The sequence below is a fragment of the Ornithorhynchus anatinus genome, chromosome 12, assembly GCF_004115215.2.
Source record: "Ornithorhynchus anatinus isolate Pmale09 chromosome 12, mOrnAna1.pri.v4, whole genome shotgun sequence".
Taxonomy (NCBI): domain Eukaryota; kingdom Metazoa; phylum Chordata; class Mammalia; order Monotremata; family Ornithorhynchidae; genus Ornithorhynchus; species Ornithorhynchus anatinus.
The window spans coordinates 49,226,226-49,249,051 of NC_041739.1; the positions used below are offsets into that span (position 1 = coordinate 49,226,226).

The following is a 22,826-nucleotide window of genomic DNA, read 5'->3' on the forward strand; positions in this document are numbered from 1 at the left end:
CTTCCCCCTTGTGGGCCCCGCCCCCTTCGGGCCCCGGCCCTCCCTATTGGTTCCCGGCCCGCGTAGGCCCGCCTCCCCAGAGCCGTCCATCACGGAGCCCGCTCCCTTTGGGGCCCCGCCCCCGCCGCCCCGGGCTCCCATTGGCTCCGTCCCGGCGAGGCCCCGCCCCCTTCCGGCCCCGCCCCCTTCCGGCCGCGCAGCCCGTCGGCGCCTGCGGCCGCCGCCGCTCGCCGCCCCCTGTCCTCCGGGCCGCTGCGCCGCGCCGGGCCGGGGGTCCGGGGGTCCGGGGGTCCGGGGGTCCGGGGGTCCGGGGGTCCGGACGGAGGAGGAGGGCGAGGGCCGGCCGGCCGGCGATGGAGGGGAACCGGGACGAGGCGGAGAAGTGCGTGGAGATCGGCCGCCAGGCCCTGCAGGCCGGGAACCGCGACAGGGCCCTGCGCTTCCTCCGCAAGGCCCAGAAGCTCTACCCCTCCGACCACGCCCGAGGTCAGCACGCCGCCCCGCACACCGTCCGGCGCCCTCCGCTCGGGCGCTCCCCCTCCCCTCCACCCCGTCGCTGCGGCCCGTGCTCAGCTCCCCTTGCCCTGGGCCTCTTTGTCGCCCTCCCCGCTTAACGGGGCAGGGCCGGGCTCCCTCCGGGGCCCCATCGTCCGTTCCCAGCGCTCAGCACGGCGCTCTGCACCCAGGAAGCGCTCAGTAAATAGGATGGAGTGAACGAATGACTGCGGGGGCACGTAGTAAGCGCTTACTTGGCTCACACCCCCGAGGCCCGGTCCGGGCTCCGCTCCCCGACCTTTATTAATAACCTGTTATTACTGTCGTCGTTGTAACGGGAAGGATGGCGATCAGGGCGGCGGGGGTTAAGCGCTTACCGGGTGCCGGGCCCACCTGGTTGGACCCCGGCCCGCAGAATAATAAACGATGGTATCGGTTAAGCGCTTACTTAGCGCTAGGCCCTCCGCTAGGCGCTGGGGAGAGCCGAGCTCATCGGGTTGGACCCCGGCCCCGGCCCGCAGAATAACGATGATGGTATCGGTTAAGCGCTTACTTAGCGCTGGGCCCTCCGCTAAGCGCTGGGGAGAGACAGGCCCATCGGGTTGGACCCCGTCCCCGCCCCGCAGAATGATAAATGACGGTATCGGTTAAGCGCTTACTTAGCGCTAGGCCCTCCCCTAAGCGCTGGGGAGAGACAGGCCCATCGGGTTGGACCCCGTCCCCGCCCCGCAGGATGATAGATGATGGTATCGTTTAAGCGCTTACTTAGCGCTAGGCCCTCCGCTAAACGCTGGGGAGAGACAGGCCCATCGGGTTGGACCCCGTCCCCGCCCCGCAGAATAATAAATGACGGTATCGGTTAAGCGCTTACTTAGCGCTAGGCCCTCCCCTAAGCGCTGGGGAGAGACAGGCCCATCGGGTTGGACCCCGTCCCCGCCCCGCAGAATGATAAATGACGGTATCGGTTAAGCGCTTACTTAGCGCTAGGCCCTCCCCTAAGCGCTGGGGAGAGACAGGCCCATCGGGTTGGACCCCGTCCCCGGCCCGCAGGATGATAAATGACGGTATCGGTTTCGTGTTTACTGTGTGCCGGGCTCCTGACTAAGCCGTAGGGGACATACAAGCTCATCGGGTCGGACGCGGCCCCCGGCCCCCAGAATAGCGATAATAATAATAATAACCGCCGTGTTTTGGTTAAACGCTTACCGTGGGCCGGACCCTGTACTGAGCCCCGCGGGGAGAGACAGGCTCATCCGGTCGGACGCCGTCCCACAGGATAGTCCCGGTGGTATTTGCTGAGCGCTCACTACGCGCCGGGCCCCGCGCTGAGCGCTGCGGGAGACACGAGCTGATGCGGTTGCCTACGGGCCCCGTCCCACGCGGGGCTCACGGTCTCCGTCCCCTTTCTCCGGATGAGGGAACCGAGGCCCGGAGAAGCGAAGTGGCTCGCCCAAGGTCAGGCGGCAGACGAGGGGCAGGGCCGGGATTAGGATCCACGATCTTCAGACTCCGGGGCCCCTGCCCTGGCCACCAGGCCTCGCTGTCGCTTAAACTCTTACCGGGCGGTATCTGGCTATTCCCTCTGGATAAACAGGCAACGTTTGGCATTCCTTGTTGATTGTGGAATTGTGCTCCCCTAAGCACTTACTGCAGTGCTCTGCGCACGGTAAGCGCTCAGTAAATACCATCGACTGACCGACCGTGCAAGGCACGGCCCTGAGCACCGGGGTAGATACAGTCATCCCATCTACGGGGGTCGTGGGTTCCGATCCCGGCGCCGCCACCCGCCTCCCGGGTGACGGGGGGCAAGTCACTTCACTCCTCTGCGCCTCGGTTCCCTCATCCGTGAAACGGGGATGAAGACCGGGAGCCCGGTGTGGGGCGGCGACCGGGTGACCGACCCCATGGGCCCGTATCTACCCCCCGCGCCGAGAAGAGTGCCTGGCACAAGGTGAGCGCCTAACGGATGCCGTGATCGTTATTACCGCTATGACGGTGACGATGACGATTGACCCGATCGGGTTGGACCCGGTCCGTGTCCCAGTGTTAATCGTCCCCATTTTGCGGGTGAGGTCGCGGAGAAGTGAGAAGTCCAAGAGGTGGAGCCGGCATCAGAACCCGGGTTCATTCATTCGGATCTGTTTCTGGCGCGCTCGCGGTGTGCGGAGCACTCTGCTGAGCGCTTGGAAAGTACAGAGTGACAGACAGCCTTGTGAGTTTCGGGCCCGCCCTCCGGCCAACAGGCCGTGCGGCTTCTCCGTCTGTGAGACTCCATGACTCCGTGAGGGGAAGTCAGTCGATGGCATTTACTGAGCGCTTAACTGGGTGCAGAGGACCGTACTAGGCGAACCGTACTACAGTATAACGGGCAAGTCACTTCTCTGTGCCTCCGTGACCTCATCTGTCAAATGGGGATTAACTGGGAGCCTCACCTGATGACCCTGCATCTCCCCCAGCGCTCAGCACAGTGCTCTGCAAGTAGTAAGCGCTTAACAAATACCGGTATTATTATTATTATTATTATTAACAGGGTTGGGAGACACGTTCCCTGCCCACAAAACGCTTGTAGGCTAGAGGGAGGCCACTTCACTTTCCCTGTGCCTCTTTTTCTTCGTCTGTAATCTGTAAAATAAGGATTAAATCCGGTTCCCTCCTATGGGGACTGGGTCCTACCTGGTGACTTTCTATCTACCCCAGTGTTCGGTACAGTGGTTGGCACCTAGTAAACACTTAATAAATACTGTTAATCCTTCAGTCGGGAGGGGGGAAATGCATTGCGTGTGATAGTGGCTATGCCTACCTTTTTCTTCTTCTTCTTCTCCTTCTTCCCAAAGGCTTTTAGAGGTTTTCCCATCCGTGAGTTTGTTCGCGTAGACGCAAAGTCCGATTTCTAAACGGTTTTAATTTGGGTTTTGGTTTCTTCCCCCCCCCCTCCCAACCCTTCCCAAAGCGGGAAGAGACTGTAGATTGCAAAACAACCTCGGTAGAAAAAAAAAAAATCTCTCTCGGGGGGGGGGGTCTGATTTCTAACGCCCGTGTAACGCGCGGTGCTGGATTTCTGAGTCGGGTGAATGCCGTATACCTTTCGTTGTCTTTACCTTTTCTTGTGGCCGGTGCCGTTTCTCTTAAATGTCGCCCTGTGCATTCCTCGAGAGGAAAGTGGTTAAACTACCGGACGGAAGGGAGGCCTGTAGACCGTTACTCCTAACCAGGGGATATTTTCACCCCCTTTATTGGGCCGGGTGGAATCGGCGTAGCGTGGAAGGGCCTGTGTGGGAGAGTGGCTGGTTCTAAACTACCGATCTTCCGTCGAATCCAGTGCTTAGCACAAGGCTCGGCGCCCAGCGCTTAACAAAACGACAACTGTTGTTATGGCATTCGAGGGTGGTAAAATCACGTTATTATTGTTATTCTGGTATTTGTCAGGTGCTGCTTTGTGCTGGGTGCTGTTCATTCGGTCGTATTTAGTGAGCGCTTCCTATGTGCCGAGCACTGGACTGAGCGCTTGGAATGGACAGTTTGGCAACAGGTAGAGACGATCCAAGCCCGACAACGGGCTCACAGGCTAAACGGGGGAGACAGACAGAACAAAACAAGCAGTCAGGCGTCAGTACCGTCAAGATGAATCGAATCGTAGATCTGTACACATCATTCGTCAAATACATAGAGTAATAAATAATATGTACAGATATGCACAAGTGCTGTGGGGAGGGGAAGGGGGGCAGAGCAGAGGGAGGGTGTCGGGGCGATGGGGAGGGGAGGAGGAGCGGAGGGAAAGGGAGGGCTCGGTCTGGGAAGGCCTCCTGGAGGAGGTGAGCTCTCGGGAGGGCTTTGAAGAGGGGAAGAGAGCTAGTTTGGCGGACGGGAGGAGGGAGGGCGTTCCGGGCGGTTCTGAACACGGGAGCAGATTCGAGTTCATCATGTCAGACGCTGCCAACGGGGTCCACAGTCCAAGTAGGAGGGAGAACAGGTATTCAGGGCTCCCCTTGCAGTCGAGGAGACCGAGGCTCAGGAAGGGCAAGCGACCGGCCCGAGGTCACGCAGCAGCCAAGTGGCAGAGCCGGGTTGGGGAGCCGGGTCCCCCCAGTCCCAGATTCTCAGACCCCTGGCTTTTTCCCCTATGCTTCCCGGTTGTAATTCGAGGCGAGCCCCTGAGGACGCCCCTTCTAATTTAAAGCCGCGGCCAAATCTCTTTCCCACTGCGGCCCGGGATGACCAGCGCCCTCCCGAACTGGACCTTTCGGGCCTCGTTCGGTGGCAGAGGCCCGGCGTGCAGACCTACGTTCAACCCCGTCGGCGGGAGTTGATGATATTTGTGTTTCTTTCGTGGGAGGGGCCGGGCCGGGCAGCGTACCGAGCGCTGGGGTGGATACGGGCAAATGGGTTGGGACCCGGTCCCCGTCCCACTGGGGGGCTCTTGGCGGCCGACAGGGAGGAAGCTCCTGCTTCTTGCTGCAGACGCATTCCCCCGCTGGCGGTTCCGGCCTTCTGTCGTCCCAGGCCGCGTGGAGCCCGGTGAGCTCGGCTAGGACGCCGGGGAGAGGGGCCTCCTTCCCCGTGGGGCCCGGTCGGTGGCCAGAGGCCCGCAGCCGCCAGATCTGCCGCCCGCCCGGCCGGCGGCGGGGCTAAATTTGGGAGAACTTGGCCCCGTTCCCCCGCTGTCATTTCCTCAGCAGCAGCGGCAGCGTGTTTTGAGCCGGGACCTTGTGCGGACCTCCAGGTCAAAGGCCTCTGTGGAGTCCAAGCGGGGTCACCGTTCTTTTTGGGGTTCAGGATCCTAGGGGCGAGCGGGATGGAGAGAGACAAGGTGAACTTGCCCGGGAGGTTTTTGTTGCCGGAGAGGAACTGTGAGCGAGGACGGCGGGGACAATCCAAAGGAAGGGTTTAGTGACTTCCTTTTCTAACCTGGACCGGCCTAGAACAAACCTGCGGCGTTTGGCAAGGGGCGGGGGCCTGTGGGGGAGGTGGCGGTCAGAGGACCTGGGTTCCAATCCCGGCTCGCTCACGTGCCTGTTGGGGGACCTCGGGTAAGTGGCTTCACCACTCTGAGAATGAGAAAAATGAGAAAAATCCTTGCTCCCCCTGTCCCTTTAGACCGTGAGCCACGTAATCCGATGCGATTATATCGAATCTACCCCCAGCTTGACCCAAAATAAGCACCTAGCCAGCGCCGCTGCTATTCTAAAGCGTGTCTCATCACCGTTACAGCGTTTACTTCCTTTTTGGCTTAAGAAGGCTATTCGCAGAGACACATTCTCTTCATCGGCGATGATAATAATGACAGCAGTTGTCTAAACACTTACCGGGAGCCGAGCGCCGAAGTCTAGACCGTCAGCCCGCGGCGGGCAGGGATTTGTCCCTCTCTATTGCCGAACCGGACTTTCCGAGCACTTAGTGCAGTGCTCTGCACACAGTAAGCGCTCGGTAAATACGACCGAACGAGCGACACGAGACAGTCGGATCGATAGGCCGTTTTTAAAACCAGGTGTACCGTACGGTCCGCCGGAGGTGACGTGAAAGGAACGGACGGGGTGCTGGACCTGAAGCCAACAATGCGGTAGGGGAGAACCGAGCTATAAAACTCTAAAGGTAGAAGCCACAAGCGCAGTGTGGCCTAGTGGAGAGAGCCCGGGCCGGGGAGCCACGAGACCTGGGTTCTCATTCCGGCCCTGCCACTTGCCTGCTCTTTGACCTCTGGCAAATCACTTCACCTCTCTGTTCCTCGGTGTTCTCATCTGTAGAATGGGGATTAGATACCTGTGGTCGCCCCCCTCCCCGAGATTGCGAGCTCCGTTCGGGACAGGGAGGGATCGTCTCCAACCCGATGGTCTTGTACCCACCCCAGCGCTTAGTACCGCGCTTGGCACATAGTAAGTGCTTAACAGATCACCTTGTTATCATTGATTTCACTACCACCGTTAAATCAAAAATACGCTCCGTGTCCTATAACATCGGCGGAGAGGAAAGTGGTTCGGAAACGCACGGTGACGGGCATTTTTCACTGGAGATTGCTCTGTCTTCCCCTCTGAGGTTGGCACCCGGAGAGTTTCCAGGCGTCTGCCGGCGTCGGCTACGGGAGGGAGAGTCGAGCGGAGGCCTGTCCGTTCCGTCCCCGGCTCGGCCGGCGGCTGGCGGGCGGCGGGCCGGCGGCTCCGATGCAAAACTCCCCCGTGCCGGGCAGCGGCGGCCCGGGAGAGAGTCGAGGGCGGAGACTCGAGTTTGCCGCGTGGAAGGCGGCGGTGGTCAACCACGGCCAGATTTTTCCCAAGAAAACTCTGTGGATCCACTACCGGGAACGATGGCGGTTGGCGAGCGGGGCCTTCTGGCGGAGATGTGTCCGTGGCGTCGCCGTGGGTCGGACAGGACTCGACGGCGTAAGACCGGACCATCACTGTGAAGAGAGTTTTACGCTTTTACTCCCCTCACTTGTCTTGCCGTGTTGAATGTCGAGCAGGCGCAAAGTCCCGTAGAATAAGTAGCGACTGTGGTCATCGTTAAGCGCTTCCTATGCGGCAAGCACCGTACTAAGTGTCGGGGAAGATTCCTGCTAATCAGGTCCCATATGGAGCTCACGGTCTAAATAAGAAGGAGAGCAGAGGTATTGAATCCCCATTTTGCAGAGCAGAGTAATAATAATAATAATGGTGGTATTTGATAAGCGCTTCCTATGTGCAAAGCACCGTTCTAAGCGCTGGGCTTATAAGGTGATCACATTGTCCCGATGGGGCTCACGGTTTCCAGTCCCCATTTTACTGATGAGATAGCTGAGGCCCAGAGACGGTAAGTGACTTGCCCAAAGTCCCACAGGTGGCAAGCGGCGGCGCTGGGATTCGAACCCATGACCTCTGACTCCCAGGCCCGGGCTCTTTCCACTGAGCCGTGCGACCGAGGTCCTAGAGAATAGCAATGATAGTAATTCTCCTACTTGTTAAGCACTTACCCTGTGCCAAGCCCCGTTCTCAGCAAGTTAATCAGGTTGGACCCAGGCCCTGTTCCACGTGGGGCTCACAGTCTTCATCCCCATTTGACAGATGAGGGAACTGAGGCCCAGAGAAGTGAAGTGACCTACCCCAGGTCACCCAGCAGACATGTGGCAGAGCCTGGATTAGAACCCAGGTCCTTCTGACTCCCAGGCCCGTCCTCTAGCCACCCGAGACCAGGCAGAGGGCTGACCTGGGGAAGGTAGAGGGGTCCAGCCGGGATGGGGTCAATCGGTGGTATTTGTTGAGCGCTTACTGGGTGCAGAGCACTGTACCAAGCACTCGGGAGAGTCCGGTACCACGGAGTGGGCGGACACGTTCCCTGCCCACCACGAGGCTCCTGAGGAAAAACACAGACGGATTGCCGACGGCTGGATCGCGGCGTACGTTTTTCCCCGATTTATTTAGACTGATGTCTGTCTCCCCCTCTAGACTGTAAGCTCGTGGTGGGCGGGGAACGTGTCTCTTTATTGTTGTGCTCTCCCAAGCGCTTAGTACAGCGCTCTGCGCGCAGTAAAGCACTCAGTAAATGGGATTGGATGAAGGCAGTTGGATCCGTTCCGTTCCAGAACCAGCCCTTCCCCGCCCGCCCTCTTATCAGTTAATCGGCGATATTCGTCCGGCGCTTACCGGATGCGGGACACCGTACTGAGCGCTCGGGAATACAGTTCAAGAGAGAAGGTAGACGCGTTCCCCCGCCCGCCGTGGGTTCACAGTCCAGAGCGGGAGACGGACGTTCAGGGAAATAAAGGATTTATAACGCATATGATTTCTAGATGGGTACGTGAGTGCCGCGGGGCTGAGGGTGGGGCGAATTCCACGGGCTCAGAGGTCACGGATCCCGGGGCGATTACGGTTGGACGGAGTTGACAGACGTGTCCCCTTACAGTGAGCTCACAGCGCAGAGGGGAAGACGGACACCCGTGAGAAATTCTTCCAATATATATCATTTCTGGTTAGGCACCTGAGTGCTGTGGGGCGACTTCCAGCTGCCCAAAGGTCACAGGTACAAGCGCGAGATCACTGGGGCGTATTTATTGAGCGCCGCACTAAGCGCTCGGAAACAGTTCAGCAACGGAGACGGTCCCGGCCCACCCCGGGGCTCACGGACGGGAAGGGGGGGGGAGACGGACGTCGAGACAAGTAGAGAGGCAACAATAGCGTCGATGTAAATAAATAGAATTAGAGGTATATAGAATCATCAGAACAAGTGAAACGGGTATTAATATAAATAAAGCGACACGGACACAGGTACACGGGCGGGGCGGGGAGGGGGGTAGAGCAAAGGGAGCGAGTCGGGGCGAGGTCGGGGGGGAGCGGAGGAAAAAGGGGGGGGCTCACTCTGGGAAGGCCTCCTGGAGGAGGCGAGCTTTCAGTAGGGCTTTGCAGGGGGGAAGCGGGACTGGCGGATTTGAGGAGGGAGGGCACCGGCAGTTCAAAAGAGTCGGCAGACACATTCCCTGCCTCCAGTGAGCTTACAGTCTAGAGGGGGAGACTATACAATAAATAAATATTGTATTATTTTCGGACATACAGTAAAAACTTGCAATATATATAATTTACAGACAGGTACCTAAATGCCGCGGGACGAATTCCAGATGCCCAAAGGTCCCCGACCCAAATGCGAGTACGGTTCAACGGGGTTGGTGGAGAAGCAGCGTGGCTCAGTTGGCAAGAGCACGGGCTCTGGAGTCCGAGGTCATGGGTTCGGATGGCGGCTCGGCCACCTGTCAGCCGTGTGACTGTGGGCGAGTCACTTCTCTGTGCCTCGGTTCCCTCATCTGTAAAATGGGGGTGAAGACTGTGAGCCCCACGTGGGACAACCTGATTCCCCCGTGTCTCCCCCAGCGCTTAGAACAGTGCTCGGCACATAGTGAGCGCTTAACAAATACCAAGATTATTATACCAATTATGGTATTTGTTAAGCATTCCCTGCCCATTCCCACAATGAGATTACCGTCCAGAGCCAGGCTGAATTCCCCGATAGCAGACCGGCTGCCCCCGCACACCTCCTCTCCCCATCGGGGCCTTCCTTGAAAAATCTTTTTCCTAGACTCATCGGCTTTCTGGAAGCAAGGCTGGAGGCGGGATGGGAGAAGCAGCGTGGCCTTGCGGGTAGCTCGCGGGCCTGGAAGTCAGAAGGAGCCGGGTTCCGATCCCGGCTCCGTCACTTGTCTGTTGTGCGACCTCGAGCGGGTCGCTTCACTCACCCGTACCTCGGTCACCGCATCTGTGAAATGGGGATCGAGACCGTCAGCCCCACGAGGGACGGGGCCCGCGTCCAACCCGATTAACCCGTATCTACTCGCGCGCTTAGGACGGTGCCGTACTAGTGCTTAACCAATACCATTAAACGGTGATTTTTTTTTGTCCTCCCGGGTGATTTTAATGACGGTGTTTGTTAAGCGCTTGCTCGGATGTCGGCCGATCGGGTTGGACACGGTCCCCGTCTCACGTGGGGCCACAGTCTCGGGCCCCGTTTTACGGATGCGGTGACCGAGGTACAGAGAAGTGGGGTGACTTGCCCGGGGCCACACAGCCGACGGGCGGCGGAGCCGGGGTTAGAACCCGGGACCTTCTGACTCCCAGGCCCGGGCTCTAGGCGCCAGGCCGGGCTGCTCCCCCAAAGCAGTTGATGTGCCGGCTTTCCTTCCCCCTTCCAGAGGCAGACCCACTGAAACGTCTTCCCGCCGGATTTAGGTCAGGTTGTCGAACGAGGGCCCGGCGAGATCAGGCCGCGAGCTGCGTGAGCCGGGGAGGAGAAGAACCTTTGGCCGTCGGGGGCTCAAGCGGCCCGAGGTTTTGAGGTCTCGCCGTGTGGCGGGCCCTCGGCGCTCTGGAGATGCGTTCCTCCGGTTGCGCCTGGGAGAGGGCTGCCGAAGCCCGAGTCTGGTTTCTTATACTCGTAAAGAGATCTGCAGGCAGATCTGTGATATTCACCCTTGGTGGGGAAAAGGACGAAGGTTGGGTCGCACAGGGGGGACGACAGCCGTGATCCTAATCATGGTTCTTGTTCAGCACTTTTTATATGCCGAGCACTGTTCTAAGCACCGGGGTTGGTAAGGGGTTAATCAGGTTGGACCCGATCCCCCCCCCCCCCGTGGGGCTCAGAGTCTAAGCGGGAGGGAGTAGGGTTTAATTCCCACTTCGCAGATGCGGAAACTGAGGCCCAGAGATTGCGTGTGTGACTTTGGGCAAGTCACTTAACTTCTCTGGGCCTCAGTAAGCTCATCTGGGAAATGGGGGTAATGACCGGGAGCCCCACCTGATGACCTCGTATCTCCCCCAGCGCTTAAAACGGTGCTTGGCGCATAGTAAGCGCTTAACAAATGCCATCATCATCGTCATCATTAGAATATCAGAATAAGCAGACACATTCCCTGCCCACAGCCAGCTAGCGGGGGGAGGCAGGATCGAGACAGTGAGCCCCGCGTGGGACAGGGACCGTGTCCAACCCCGTTTGCTCGGGTCCACCCCAGCGCTTAGTGCGGTGCCCGGAACGTAGTAAGCGCTTAACAGATACCACAATTATTATTATAGTAATAGGAATAAGTAAGTGATTTCCAACGTATGCATCGAAGATAGGTACGCAAGCGCTGTGGGGTTGGGAGCGTGGCGAGTGTCGGATGTCCGAAGGCCCCGGATAAAAGTGCTCAGATGCCGCGGAAGGGAGAGCCAGGCGGGGAAAAGAGGGCTCGATCGGGGAAGGCCTCTCGGAGGGGGTGCGACCATAAGAGAAGCAGCGGGGCTCAGTGGAAGGAGCCCGGGCTTGGGAGTCGGAGGTCACGGGTTCGGATCCCGGCTCGGCCACCTGTCAGCTGTGTGACTGTGGGCGAGTCACTTAACTCCTCCGGGCCTCAGTTCCCGCATCTGTAAAATGGGGATGAAGACCCTGAGCCCCACGTGGGACGACCTGATTCCCCTGTGTCTCCCCCAGCGCTCAGAGCGGTGCTCGGCACGTAGTAAGCGCTTAACAAATACCACCAGTATTGTTATTATTATTATTATTGTAAGAAGGCCTTGAAGGTGGAGAGGGTGGCGGTCTGGCGTACGTGCAGGGAGAGGGCGGGAATCTCTCCTCCGACTGCACGGCGGAGCCCCACTCTCCATCTCCCCTGAGCCCCCGTGCTCACTCACGGAAGCTCGGTGGGGGCAGGGAATGCGTCTGTTTCTTATCCTGTCTCCCCAGCACTTATTACAGTGCTTTGCACACAGCGAGCACTCGGGAAATACCAGCGATGGACCACTTCCACTCCAGCTCCTCCGGGCCACCCAATTACTTCGGTATTCACCGCCCCCCACACCCGCCTCCGTAGCGGGATACGGATACTTTTAACCTTTCACTCCCCCCGATCCGTGATTTCCTGTAGTGTCTCCGACTCCTCTTAGGTGGTAGGCTCCTTGAGGGCTGGGATCGCGTATGCCGACTCCGCCGTTACTCGCCCGAGCGCTCAGTACGGTGTTGCGCACAGATTATGCGCGCGAGAAATACCGTGGATTGATTTAGGAGCCATTGCCGACGCCCGACTCAGGCGGTTATAGCCGGCACGGGCTCAGAGAACGGGTTGACGGGCAATACGGATCGGTATTTTACGGAAAAAAGAGCAAGGCCGGATTATGACCCTGGAAAGTGTTGGGGGTGAACGTAGTTTCCAAAAAAAAAAAATTCTGTTGAGCGAAATTTCTTTAAGGGGTCCATTCTGAGGTCGTGGCTCTGTCGCAGGTGTCACAGAGAAGCGGCACGGCCTGGCGGATCGAGCACGGGCCTGGGAGCCCGGAGGGCCCTGAGTTCTAATCCTGACTCCGCCACATGTCTACCGTGAGCTGGGGCGGATCGCTTCTCCGGGCCTCAGTTTCCTCATCTGTAGAATGGGGATTAAGAGTGGGCGCCCCGTGTGGGACGGAGACTGCCCGACCCCATAAACTCGTATCTAGCCCACCGCTTAGAACAGCGCTTGGCCTATAGTAAACGCTTAACAAGTACCAAAAATATTATTATTGCTCAAATTAACTCCGGGTGGCCCATTTGCGAGAGAGCCATTTCAGAATCTCAAAGTCATTAGGAAGGCAGCAGTTTAGAAGGGGTAACTCTCTGGCACTCGTCCAGTTTTCTTTTTTAGGGCATTTCTACCACGCTCACGCGGTGCCAGACTCTGAACTGAGCGCCGGAGTGAATCGGACACAGATCCCTGTCCCACCTAGGGTTCACGGTCTTAATCCCCATTTGACAGATGAGGGAACGGAGGCACAGAGAAGTGAAGCGTCTCGCCCCAGGTCGTTGCGGGCGGGGAATGGGTCTGTCTGTCGTTGAATTCTCCTAAGCGCTCCTAAGTACGGTGCTGGGCACGCAGTAAGTGCACAAGGAGGACAACTGGCTGACTGACGGACGTGGCGGAGCCGGGATTAAAACCCCGGTCCTTCTGACTCCCGGGCCTTTGCTCTATCCGCTCGCGAAGCAGCGTGGCTCAGTGGAAAGAGCCCGGGCTTGGGAGTCAGAGGTCGTGGGTTCTAATCCCGGCTCCGCCACCCGTCAGCTGGGTGACTTTGGGCAAGTCGCTTCACTTCTCGGTGCCTCGGTGACCTCATCTGGAAAACGGGGGTGAAGACCGTGAGCCTCACGGGGGACGACCCGATGACCCCGTATCTACCCCGGCGCTTAGAACGGGGCTCGGCACATAGGAAGCGCTTAACGAATACCAACGTTATCATTATTCGGCCACGCGGCTTCTCCACAGTGGTGTCGTCGATTTGGAGAATCCCGATAGGATTTTGCTTCACCGCGGGCTCTGTCGGCGTTTAGGAGCCAATGAGCCGCTTGCCTTCGTGCGACCCGATTGTTAAACTGCCGACATCCCGTCTGGCCACCGCGTTTCCGGCCGACAGAGCCAGGGACGAGTCGGATGAGAGGCGACCCAGCCGAAACCCGGCGGGGAGGACAACCCACGTCCCAGTGGCGAGTCCCCTCGAGACGCTTGAGTCAGTCAGTGGTATGTATTGAGCGCTTACTGCACGCAGAGCACGTGGGAAAGTACGGTGGAAGAACCGAACGGTAGAATAATCGTGGTATTCGTGAAGCGCTCGCTATGTGCCGAGCCCCGTTCTGAGCACCGGGGGGGATCCGAGGGAATCGGGTTGTCCCACGTGGGGCTCCCAGTCGTCATCCCCATTTTCCGGATGAGGTCCCCGAGGCCCAGAGACGTGAAGCGGCGCGCCCGAAGTCGCACAGCTGACAGGTGGCGGAGCCGGGATCAGAACCCCCGACCGAGCCCGGGCTCTCGCCACTGAGCCACGCCGCTTCTCTGTTCCCGAGCCGACGCGTTCCCGGCCCGCGGGGAGCTTGGAGTCTAGATTTGATCCCCTACGGGCGTCCCGCTCTCCCCTTGGACGCGGGACCCTTCCGGGCGGCGGTGGGATTTCAGACGTTCGGAGGAAAACGTCCAGATGGCTGCGCTGAACCCTCCTCACGCCCCTGTCCCCCTCTGCCCTTTCGCAGTGCTGTTGGAAGCGATCGTGAAAAACGGAAGCGCGGCCGGGAACGGCCCGTACTGCCGGAAGCCGGGCGGCGCCGGGGAGCGGAGCAGGCCCGGCGGGCCCCAGGATCGCCCGCCCGCCGGCCCCGAGAGTGGAAAGGGCTACTCCAAAGACCAGGTGGAAGGAGTCCTCAGGTACGTCGTCCCCCGCGCCGGTCCGGGCTGCCCGCTGAGAGAAAGAGGGGTCGCGCTCCTCCGGCCGGCCCCGGAGCACGGAGGTGCGCGGAGGTGGGAAACGGCGTGGCCCGGTGGATGGACCGTGGGCCTGAGAGGCAGAGGGCCTCTCCCCTCTCTTCGTCCCGCTTTTCCTCCCCCTCCTCCTAATAACGTTGGGATCTGGTAAGCGCTTACTATGTGCAGAGCACTGGGGTAGATGCAGGATAATCAGGTTGTCCCCCGTGAGGCTCACAGTCTTCATCCCCATTTTCCAGATGAGGTCACTGAGGCACCGAGGAGTGAAGGGACGAGCCCACAGTCACACAGCTGACGGGTGGCGGAGCCGGGATTCGAACCCATGACCTCTGACTCCCAGGTTCGGGCTCTTTCCCCTGAGCCACGCTCCTACTCTTCCTTCCCCTTCTCCGACTCATCCCCCCCTCATCCTCCTCCCCATTATCCTCCTCCTCCTCCTCCTCCCAAATGTTAAGCCACTCCGTGTCAGGCACTGAACGAAGCGCTGTGTAGAAGCAGCGCGGCTCAGTGGAAAGAGCCCGGGCTTAGGAATCAGAGATCGTGGGTTCGAATCCCGGCTCCCCCACCTGTCAGCTGTGTGACTTTGGGCGAGTCACTTCACTTCTCGCTGCCTCAGTGACCTCATCTGGAAAATTAAGACTGTGAGCCTCACGTGAGACGGACCTGATGACCCTGTATCTCCCCCAAGCGCTTAGAACAGTGCTCGGCACATAGTAAGCGCTCAACAAATACCGACGTTACTATTATTACTCTCTAAGCTAAGTAGGTTGGACCCGGTTTTACCCGACAACGGGAGAAGGGCAGGTGAACCGAGATTGAAGCGCCATCAAACCGAGCCGTGCTTTTTATAACTAATTTTCTTCTGGCACTTGTTAAGCGCTTGAGCGATACAAGCTCATCGCGGTGGACGCAGTCCGTGTCCCACGTGGGGCTCGCAACCGTAATCCCCATTTTACTGATGAGCTCACTGAGGCAGAGAGCAGTGAAGTGACCAGCCCAAGGTCCCACAGCGGGCAGTGGCGGAGCTGGGATTAGAACCCAGGTCCTCCGGACCCCCCGGCTTTGCTCTGTCCACTGGGCTACGCTGCTGGGATTCTGGCGGTGTGACTGTGGGCAAGTCACTTCGCTTCTCTGGGCCTCAGTTACCTCATCTGTAAAATTGGGGATTAACCGTGAGCCTCACGTGGGACAACCTGATTCCCCTGTATCTACCCCAGCGCTTAGAACGGTGCTCGGCACATAGTAAGCGCTTAACAAATACCCACACTAAGCGCTTAACGAATACCGCAGTCATCATCATTATTATTACCGACTGACGGTTCCTTAGCGGGAAAAGAGATTTCAGTCGTCCTTTACTCTGAGCCAGTTGCATTCAGTTTTCAGTGTTGCTGTAAGAGCACACGTGCAAACCGGCAGGGAACGTGTCTGTTGATTGCTATATTGCACTCTCCCAAGTGCTCAGGACAGTGCTCTGCACACACTAAGCACTTAATAAATAGGATCGAATGAAGGCGTGAGCGAGCGAATGAATGCCGCCTTCAGGCACGGTTCACGGCTCCTATCCCGGAGCGGAAAATCGACCTTTCGCCCATCGCCGCGGTAGCCGGATAGGCGGTAGAAAAGCAACCACAGCTTGAATTCTTGTGTCCGGCTAACCATCGCCCATATTTTCATCGGTTACTTCAGTAAGTGATTCAAGCACCAACAGAGAGGAGTCCGGTATTTTTTTTTATTCTCCCCCCGTCCCGTACGCCAGGGATGTTTGAAGAAAGCTGTTCTCCGGTTGGTTAGCAGGGCGTTGTGGAGTTATGCAACCCAGTTGCTTGGCGACAAGCTGACTCAATGGGGAGGAATAAAAGATGCAATACTTCTCTACTAGTTGCATAAGGTCCGGGTAACGTGCCGTGAGTAGAGAAGAAAGAGAAGCACGTTTAACTAAGTCACCCAGAGGAAAGAAGGTTTGCCCCCGTTTTGAGATTTGGGTCGAAATCTGTGTGAAATGAAATGGCGGGGGGTGAGGTCCTGTTATTTGCCGTTGAACCAGGCGCGCTCTCTTGGTCGACTGGTTCTCAAGAAGTTGGATTTTGTTCCGGTGATCCAGTCCGCCGACTCGAATGAGAAGCGGCGTGGCCTAACGGAGGGAACACGGGCCCGGGAGTCGGAGGGACCTGGGTTCTATCCCCGGCTCCGCCCCATGTCCGCCGGGGTGACCTCGGACAAGTCACTTCCCTTCTCCTCCCTCATCTGTAAAATGGGGATTAGGACCGTGAGTCCCACGTGGGACACGGACTGAATCCAACCTTAGTGCTTAGTACGTTGGTCCGCACACACTGCGGGCTCAATCGTAGGATTTTATGGAGCGCTTACCGTGTGCAGAGTACTGTACTGAGCGCTTGGGGGAGCATACTACATCCGAGTTAGGAGACGTTCCCTGCCCGCAGTGAGTTTATAAGCTAGAGGAGGATTGATTGACCGATTAACACTAATTAGCTTGGATCTACTCCAGGATATAGAACAGTGCCTGGCGTATTCATTCAGTGGTATGTATTGAGCGCTTACTGTGTGCAGAGCACTGTACTAAGCACTTGGGAAAGTACAGTGCAACAATAGACGTACAGCATATCGTAAGCGTGGCGCCTGGAAGGTTTCCAGTCCTCTACCGGTCTCCGCTACGGGAGGGAGAGTCGAGCGGAGGCCTGTCCGTTCCGTCCCCGGCTCGGCCGGCGGCCGGCGGGCGGCGGGCCGGCGGCTACGGGGCGAAACTCCCCCGTGCCGGGCAGCGGCGGCCCGGGAGAGAGTCGAGGGCGGGGACCCGAGTTTACCGCGCGGAAGGCCGCGACGGTAAACCACTGCCGCATTTTTCCCAAGAGAACCCTGTGGATCCACTACCGGAACGATGGCAGCTGGAGAGCGGGGCCTCCTGGGAGAGGTGCGTCCGTGGTGTCGCTACGGGTCGGAGACGACTCGACGGCATGAGACGTATAGTAAGCGTTTAACAGGTACCGTAAAATAATGCCAGTTGATGGAACTCTCTCGTTCTCGGCCCGTTCAGGAGGCCGCTCGGTTGGGGTTGGCGGACGTCACGTCGCCCCCTCCTCGTACCACGGACAGGATTCACCGGTGCAGATGACACGGCCCCGTGTGTCTCAGGAACCGCCGGCCCGATTTCACTGGGGGATCGCAAGCCGAGGGGACAGCTGGGGATGCGGAATTTAGGAAGCAGCACGGCGTCGTGGATAGCGCACGGGCCCGGGAGTCAGAAGGTCATGGGTTCCAATCGCGGCGCAGCCACTTGTCTGCTGTGGGACCTTGGGCGAGTCGCTTTACTTCTGCGGGCCTCGGTGACCTCATCCGTGGAATGGGGATCGAGACCGTGAGCCCCACGTGGGACGGGGACTGTGTCCAATCCGATTTGCTCGTGTCCACCCCGGCGCTTAGAACAGTGCCTGGCACATAGGAAGCGCTGAACCAATGCCATCATTATTCTTACGATTCTTAGGACAATCAAATCCATCGATCAGAACCCGAAGAGGCCTTTTTTCCCCCCTATAAATCCCCCCGCCCTTTGTACACTGATTTTAAAATAGAATATTTCCCCTATGGGTTGGGATGAATAGCTCAGGAAGAACAGCAGTGGGCTGAACAGTCACTAAGAAGGGATTGCAGGTGCAAATTGTGGAAAGGAGAGAGTCTTTCCGAATTGAAAATCTAAAACGGGACCGGACCGGACAAGGTTTCTGGGAAATTCCTTCCCTTATCCAGATGGACGGGCTGCTTTATTTAGCTCGGCTGTCGAAACCAGAAAGGGGCCGGTCTGAGCCTCTCACCTCTCCTTCCCGGTCCAAGCCACAGTGCGCGGGGGGCTTCAGTGGAGCAGGAGTGGGGGGGGGGGGGGGGGGGGGATTTTGAGGATTTGGGCTGCAGAACAATTTTACAGCTGGACCCGAGGATTTTAGGAGCTGAAATCAACCTTTCGGTGGCATTTATGCAGCTTTTACTTCATTCCTTCGGTCGATCGTCTTTATTGAGCGTTTACTGTGTGCAGAGTACTAAGCGCTTGGAAGAGTACAGCAGAACAATAAGCAGACACATTCCCCGCCCACAGCGAGCTAACAGTGTAGAGGGCGGGGAGAGACGTTAATATATTAAGAAAATGACAGACGTGTACCTAAGTGCTGTGGGGCTGGGAAGGGGGATGAATAAAGGGAGCACGTCAGGGTGACGCAGAAGGGAGTGGGAGAAGAGGAAAGGGGGGCTCAGTCAGGGAAGGCCTCTCGGAGGAGCTGGGCCTTCAATAAGGCTTTGAAGCGAGGTGGGTAATCGTCTGTCGGATTTGAGGAGGGAGGGCGTTCCAGGCCAGGGGCAGGACGTGGGCGGGGGTTCGGCGGCGAGACAGACCAGATCGAGGTGCAGCGAGAAGGTTGGCATTAGATGAGCGAAGTGGGCGAGCCGGGTTGTAGTAGGAGAGAAGTGAGGTAAGAGGGGGCATGGTCATTGACTGGGGGCAAAGAGCTGTACTGAGGGCTTGGGAGAGTAGTCATTTCATTCATTCAATAGTATTTACTGAGCGCTTACTATGTGCAGAGCACCGTCCTAAGCGCTTGGAATGTACAGATCGGTAACAGAGACAGTCCCTGCCCTTTGACGGGCTCACGGTCTAATCGGGGGGAGACGGACAGAACGATAGCGATAAATAGAATCAAGGGATGAACATCTCCTTAAAACAACAGCAAATAAATAGAATGAAGGCGATGTACGTTTCATTAACAAAATAAATAGGGTGATGAAAATATATACAGTTGAGCGGACGAGTACAGTGCTGAGGGGGTGGGAAGGGGGGGGGGGGAGGAGCAGAGAGAAATGGATATTTCAGAGAGAGTGCAGTATAACGCAGTGGGTAGACATGCTCCCTGCCCACGGGGAGCTTGCGGTCTAGAGAGGGAGGCGGGCATCGAAATCGATTTAGATAGGGGGAATCGGCAGGGTATAAGGAGAAGCAGCGTGGCCCAGCGGTAAGAGCCCGGGCTTGGGAGTCGGAGGACGTGGGTTCTAATCCTGGCTCCGCCACTTGTCTGCTGTGTGAGCTTGGGCAAAACACTTCACTGTGCCTCAGTCACCTCATCCGTAAAATGAGGACGAAGACTGTAAATCCCGTGTGGGACAGCCCCATTACTTTGTATCCACCCCGGCGCTTAGAAAACAGTGCTTGGCACCTAGTAAGCGCTTGATAAATACCGTCGTTATTATTGTTATATGTATCTAAGTGCCGTGAGACTGGGGCGGGGTGACTGTCCAGTGCTTAGAGGGAGCCGATTCCGGTGCTTAGGTGAGGCGGAAGGGAGTGGGAGTAGGAGAGATTGGGGTTTAGTCAGGGAAGGCCTCTTGGAGGCGACGTGATCTTAGGAGGGCTTCCAAGGCGGGGAGAGTGGTGGTCTGTCGCATACGAAGGGGGAGGGGGTCCCAGGCCAGAAGGACGACGTCGGGGAGGGGGTCGTCGGCGAGACAGACGAGATCGAGGTACAGCGAGTAGGTCGCTGTAAGAAGAGTGAAGCACGCGGGCTGGGTTGTAGTAGGAGATCAGCGAGCTGAGGTGCAGATTGCTTCCTAGCCAATGCCGGGAAGTCTCTCTTTGCGGAGGCGTTGTGCACACGGTAAGGGCTCAGTAAATACCGCTGAACCAACGAATGGAAGGGCAACCCATCCGTCAATCGGTGGTTTACATTTATCGAGTGCTTACTGTACTAAGTCTTCGGGAGAGTACGAAGCAACAGAGTTGTTAGACACGTTCCTTGCCCCCTGTCGCCGAACTGTACTTTCCAAACGCTTAGTACAGTGCTGTGCGCATGGTAAGCGCTCGATAAATACCGTTGATCGATTGTAGTCCAGAGAGGGAGACAGGCTTTAACAGCAATAAATAACTAACTCGCAGGTATATATGTAAGCCACTATTGGAGTTTTTTAAGGAGGGGAGAGACGTACACTGAATTTTTTGGTTTTCGGGAAAACGATCCGGGTAGCGGAGTGAAGTGAGGACCGGGGAGGGGAGAGCGAGGAGGCAGGGAGGTCAGCCAGGAGTTTGTTGCAGAGCGAGGTGGGATGTGAAAAGCTGATGACGACCTCCCCCAAATAGCCAACTGCCAAATGCTCCATAGAAGGGAGGGGGTTCTAAACGGGCCGCAGGGACCGTGGTGATTCCCGCCCCTCACCGCTCGAGTGTAAGCTCCTTGCGGGCGGAGGCGATTTGTCACTTCTTTATTGTTCTTCCCCCAGTGTGCAAGGTACTGCAGTGAGGGGCTGCTCAAATACTGATCCTCCTCCTCCTCCTCCTCCATCTCCTCCTACCCCTTTTCCATGTCCTTCTCTAAATCCTCATCCTTCTCTTCCGTCTCTACCTCCTCATCCTCCTCCTTTCCCTTCTCCTTTTCCTCCTCTGCCTCCTCTTCCTCCTCATTCTCCTCTTCTTCCTCCTCTTCTGTCCTTCTCTAACTCCTCATTCTCGTCATCCTCCTCATCCTCTTCCTCCTCTTCATCCTCTCCCTCCTCTCCTCCTCCTCTTCCTCCTCTTCCTCCTCCTCTCCCTCCTCCTCCTCTTCCTCCTCATTCTCCTCTTCTTCCTCCTCTTCTGTCCTTCTCTAACTCCTCATTCTCGTCATCCTCCTCATCCTCTTCCTCCTCTTCATCCTCTCCCTCCTCCTCTTCATCCTCTTCCTCCTCCTCTTCATCCTCTTCCTCCTCTCACTTCTCATTCATTCAGTAGTATTTATTGAGCACTTTCTATGTGCAGAGCACTGTACTAAGCGCTTGGAACGGACAAATGGGTAACAGATAGAGACAGTCCCTGCCCTTCGACGGGCTCACGGTCTAATCGGGGGAGACGGACGGACGAGAACGATGGCGATAAATAGAATCGAGGGGAAGGACATCTCATTTAAACAATAGCAAAGAAATCGAATCAAGGCGATGTACATCTCATTAACAAAATAAATAGGGTAATGAAGATACAGACAGTCGAGCGGACGGGTACAGTGCCGAGGGGATGGGACGGGAGGGGGGAGGAGCGGAGGGAAAGGGGGGGAGAAGAGGGTTTAGCTGCGGAGAGGTGAAGGGGGGGGGGGTAGAGGGAGCAGAGGGAAAAAGGGGGGAGCTCAGTGTGGGAAGGCCTCTTCGACGAGGTGAGCTAAACTCCTCCTCCTTTGTCAGTTTTCTCCACTTTATCCTCTTCCTCCTCCTCCTTCTCCTCTTCCTCCTCTTCATCCTCCTCCTCTCCCTCCTCCTCTTCCTTCTCTCTCTCCCTCCTCTCCCTCCTCATCCTTCTCCTCTTCCTCCTCTCCCTCTTCCTCCTCCTCTCCCTCTTCTCCCTTCCCCCTCCTCCTATCTTAAGAGTGCGAGCCCCCTGCGGGACGGGGACTGTGTCCAACCTGATGAGTTTGTGTCGGTAAAGTCAGGGCTGACTTCATTGGGTGGTTTTAGAACCCAAGGAATGATTGCATCACACAACACTGACCCGGGTCTGGCCGAAATGGAACCGAAATAAATGCATCGCCATTGTCGGTGTGATTAGAGGGTGATGCGGCCTTTCGTATTCCAACCGATCGGCACTTAGGTGTCAAGCTCCGTTCTAAGCACTGGGGTAGATACAAGTCAATTAGGTCGGACGCGTTCCCCGTCCCACCTGGGGCTCACTGTCTAAGTGGGGGGGAAAATAGGTTTTGCATCTCCCCTTTACAGTTGAGAAAACTGAGGCACAGAGAAGGGAAGTGACTTACCCAAGATCACCCAGCAGGCAAGTGGCAGAGTCGGGATTAGAATCCACGTCCTCTGACTCCCAAGCCCGTGCTTTGTCTTTTAGGCCACGCTGCTTCCTCTGACATAATTTTGGCATTCGGTTTGCTTTTGGATGGACAGAGGCAATGTTCTGGGCTCTCCTAGCACAGCAGGCTTCCGCATATGGTACGAACGCGTAATGGCAGTCGTGAGACGCGTTTGGCAAAGTGTCTCGGGTTCGACGCGCAGGACTTTGAAATCGTTTTCATCCTCTTGTTTCTCACCCCTTCCTGCTGGGCGTCGGCCAAAAGCCCAGATTTCGGATATAATAATACTGATGGTATCTGTTAAGCGCCTACCATGTGCCGAGCGTTGTTCTAAGCGCTGGGATAGATGCAGGCTAATGAGGTTGGACACAGTCCCTGTCGCACATGGGGCTCGCGGTCTTAATCCTTATTTTCCAGGCGAGGGAACTGAGGCCAAGCGAAGTGACTTACCCAGCGCGACACGGCAGACGAGTGGTAGAGGCGGGATTAGAACCCAGGTCCTTCGGATTCCCAGGCCCGGGACCGTGCCGTTTCCAGTTCGTCTTTCTGAACTGTCGTCTCCTTCTCTTGTTCGCAGCATAAACAGATGTAAAAATTACTACGAAGTACTTGGAGTCCCCAAAGACGCTGGCGATGAAGACCTGAAGAAAGCCTACAGAAAACTGGCTCTGAAATTTCATCCGGACAAAAACCACGCCCCTGGAGCAACAGATGCTTTTAAAAGTAAAGTACTTTTTTTTTTTAAAAGCCCCGTACACGGCTCTTCTCTGTGACAGAGAGCCCGTTTCAGAAAACACGGTCTTCTTTCTGAAACAAAG

The 22,826-nt window shown here is 57.3% G+C and overlaps 1 protein-coding gene across 3 annotated transcripts in view; it reads left to right on the forward strand.

Annotated features, from left to right (window-relative positions):
• The first annotated feature begins 326 nt into the window (after positions 1-326).
• The window catches only part of DNAJB14 (DnaJ heat shock protein family (Hsp40) member B14), a 39,099-nt gene continuing 16,599 nt past the window's right edge, over positions 327-22,826 (forward strand). Inside the window, exons 1-4 of one of the 3 annotated variants that reach the window (XM_029076495.2) lie at positions 413-486; positions 13,211-13,462; positions 13,969-14,140; positions 22,586-22,731. In XM_029076495.2, the coding sequence (XP_028932328.1) occupies positions 13,282-13,462; positions 13,969-14,140; positions 22,586-22,731 (499 nt within the window). In that variant the 5' untranslated portion in view covers positions 413-486; positions 13,211-13,281. Of the gene's footprint in view, positions 487-13,210; positions 13,463-13,968; positions 14,141-22,585; positions 22,732-22,826 lie in introns of all 3 variants that reach the window. The other 2 variants (XM_039913672.1, XM_029076496.2) reach the window with 2 other exon arrangements.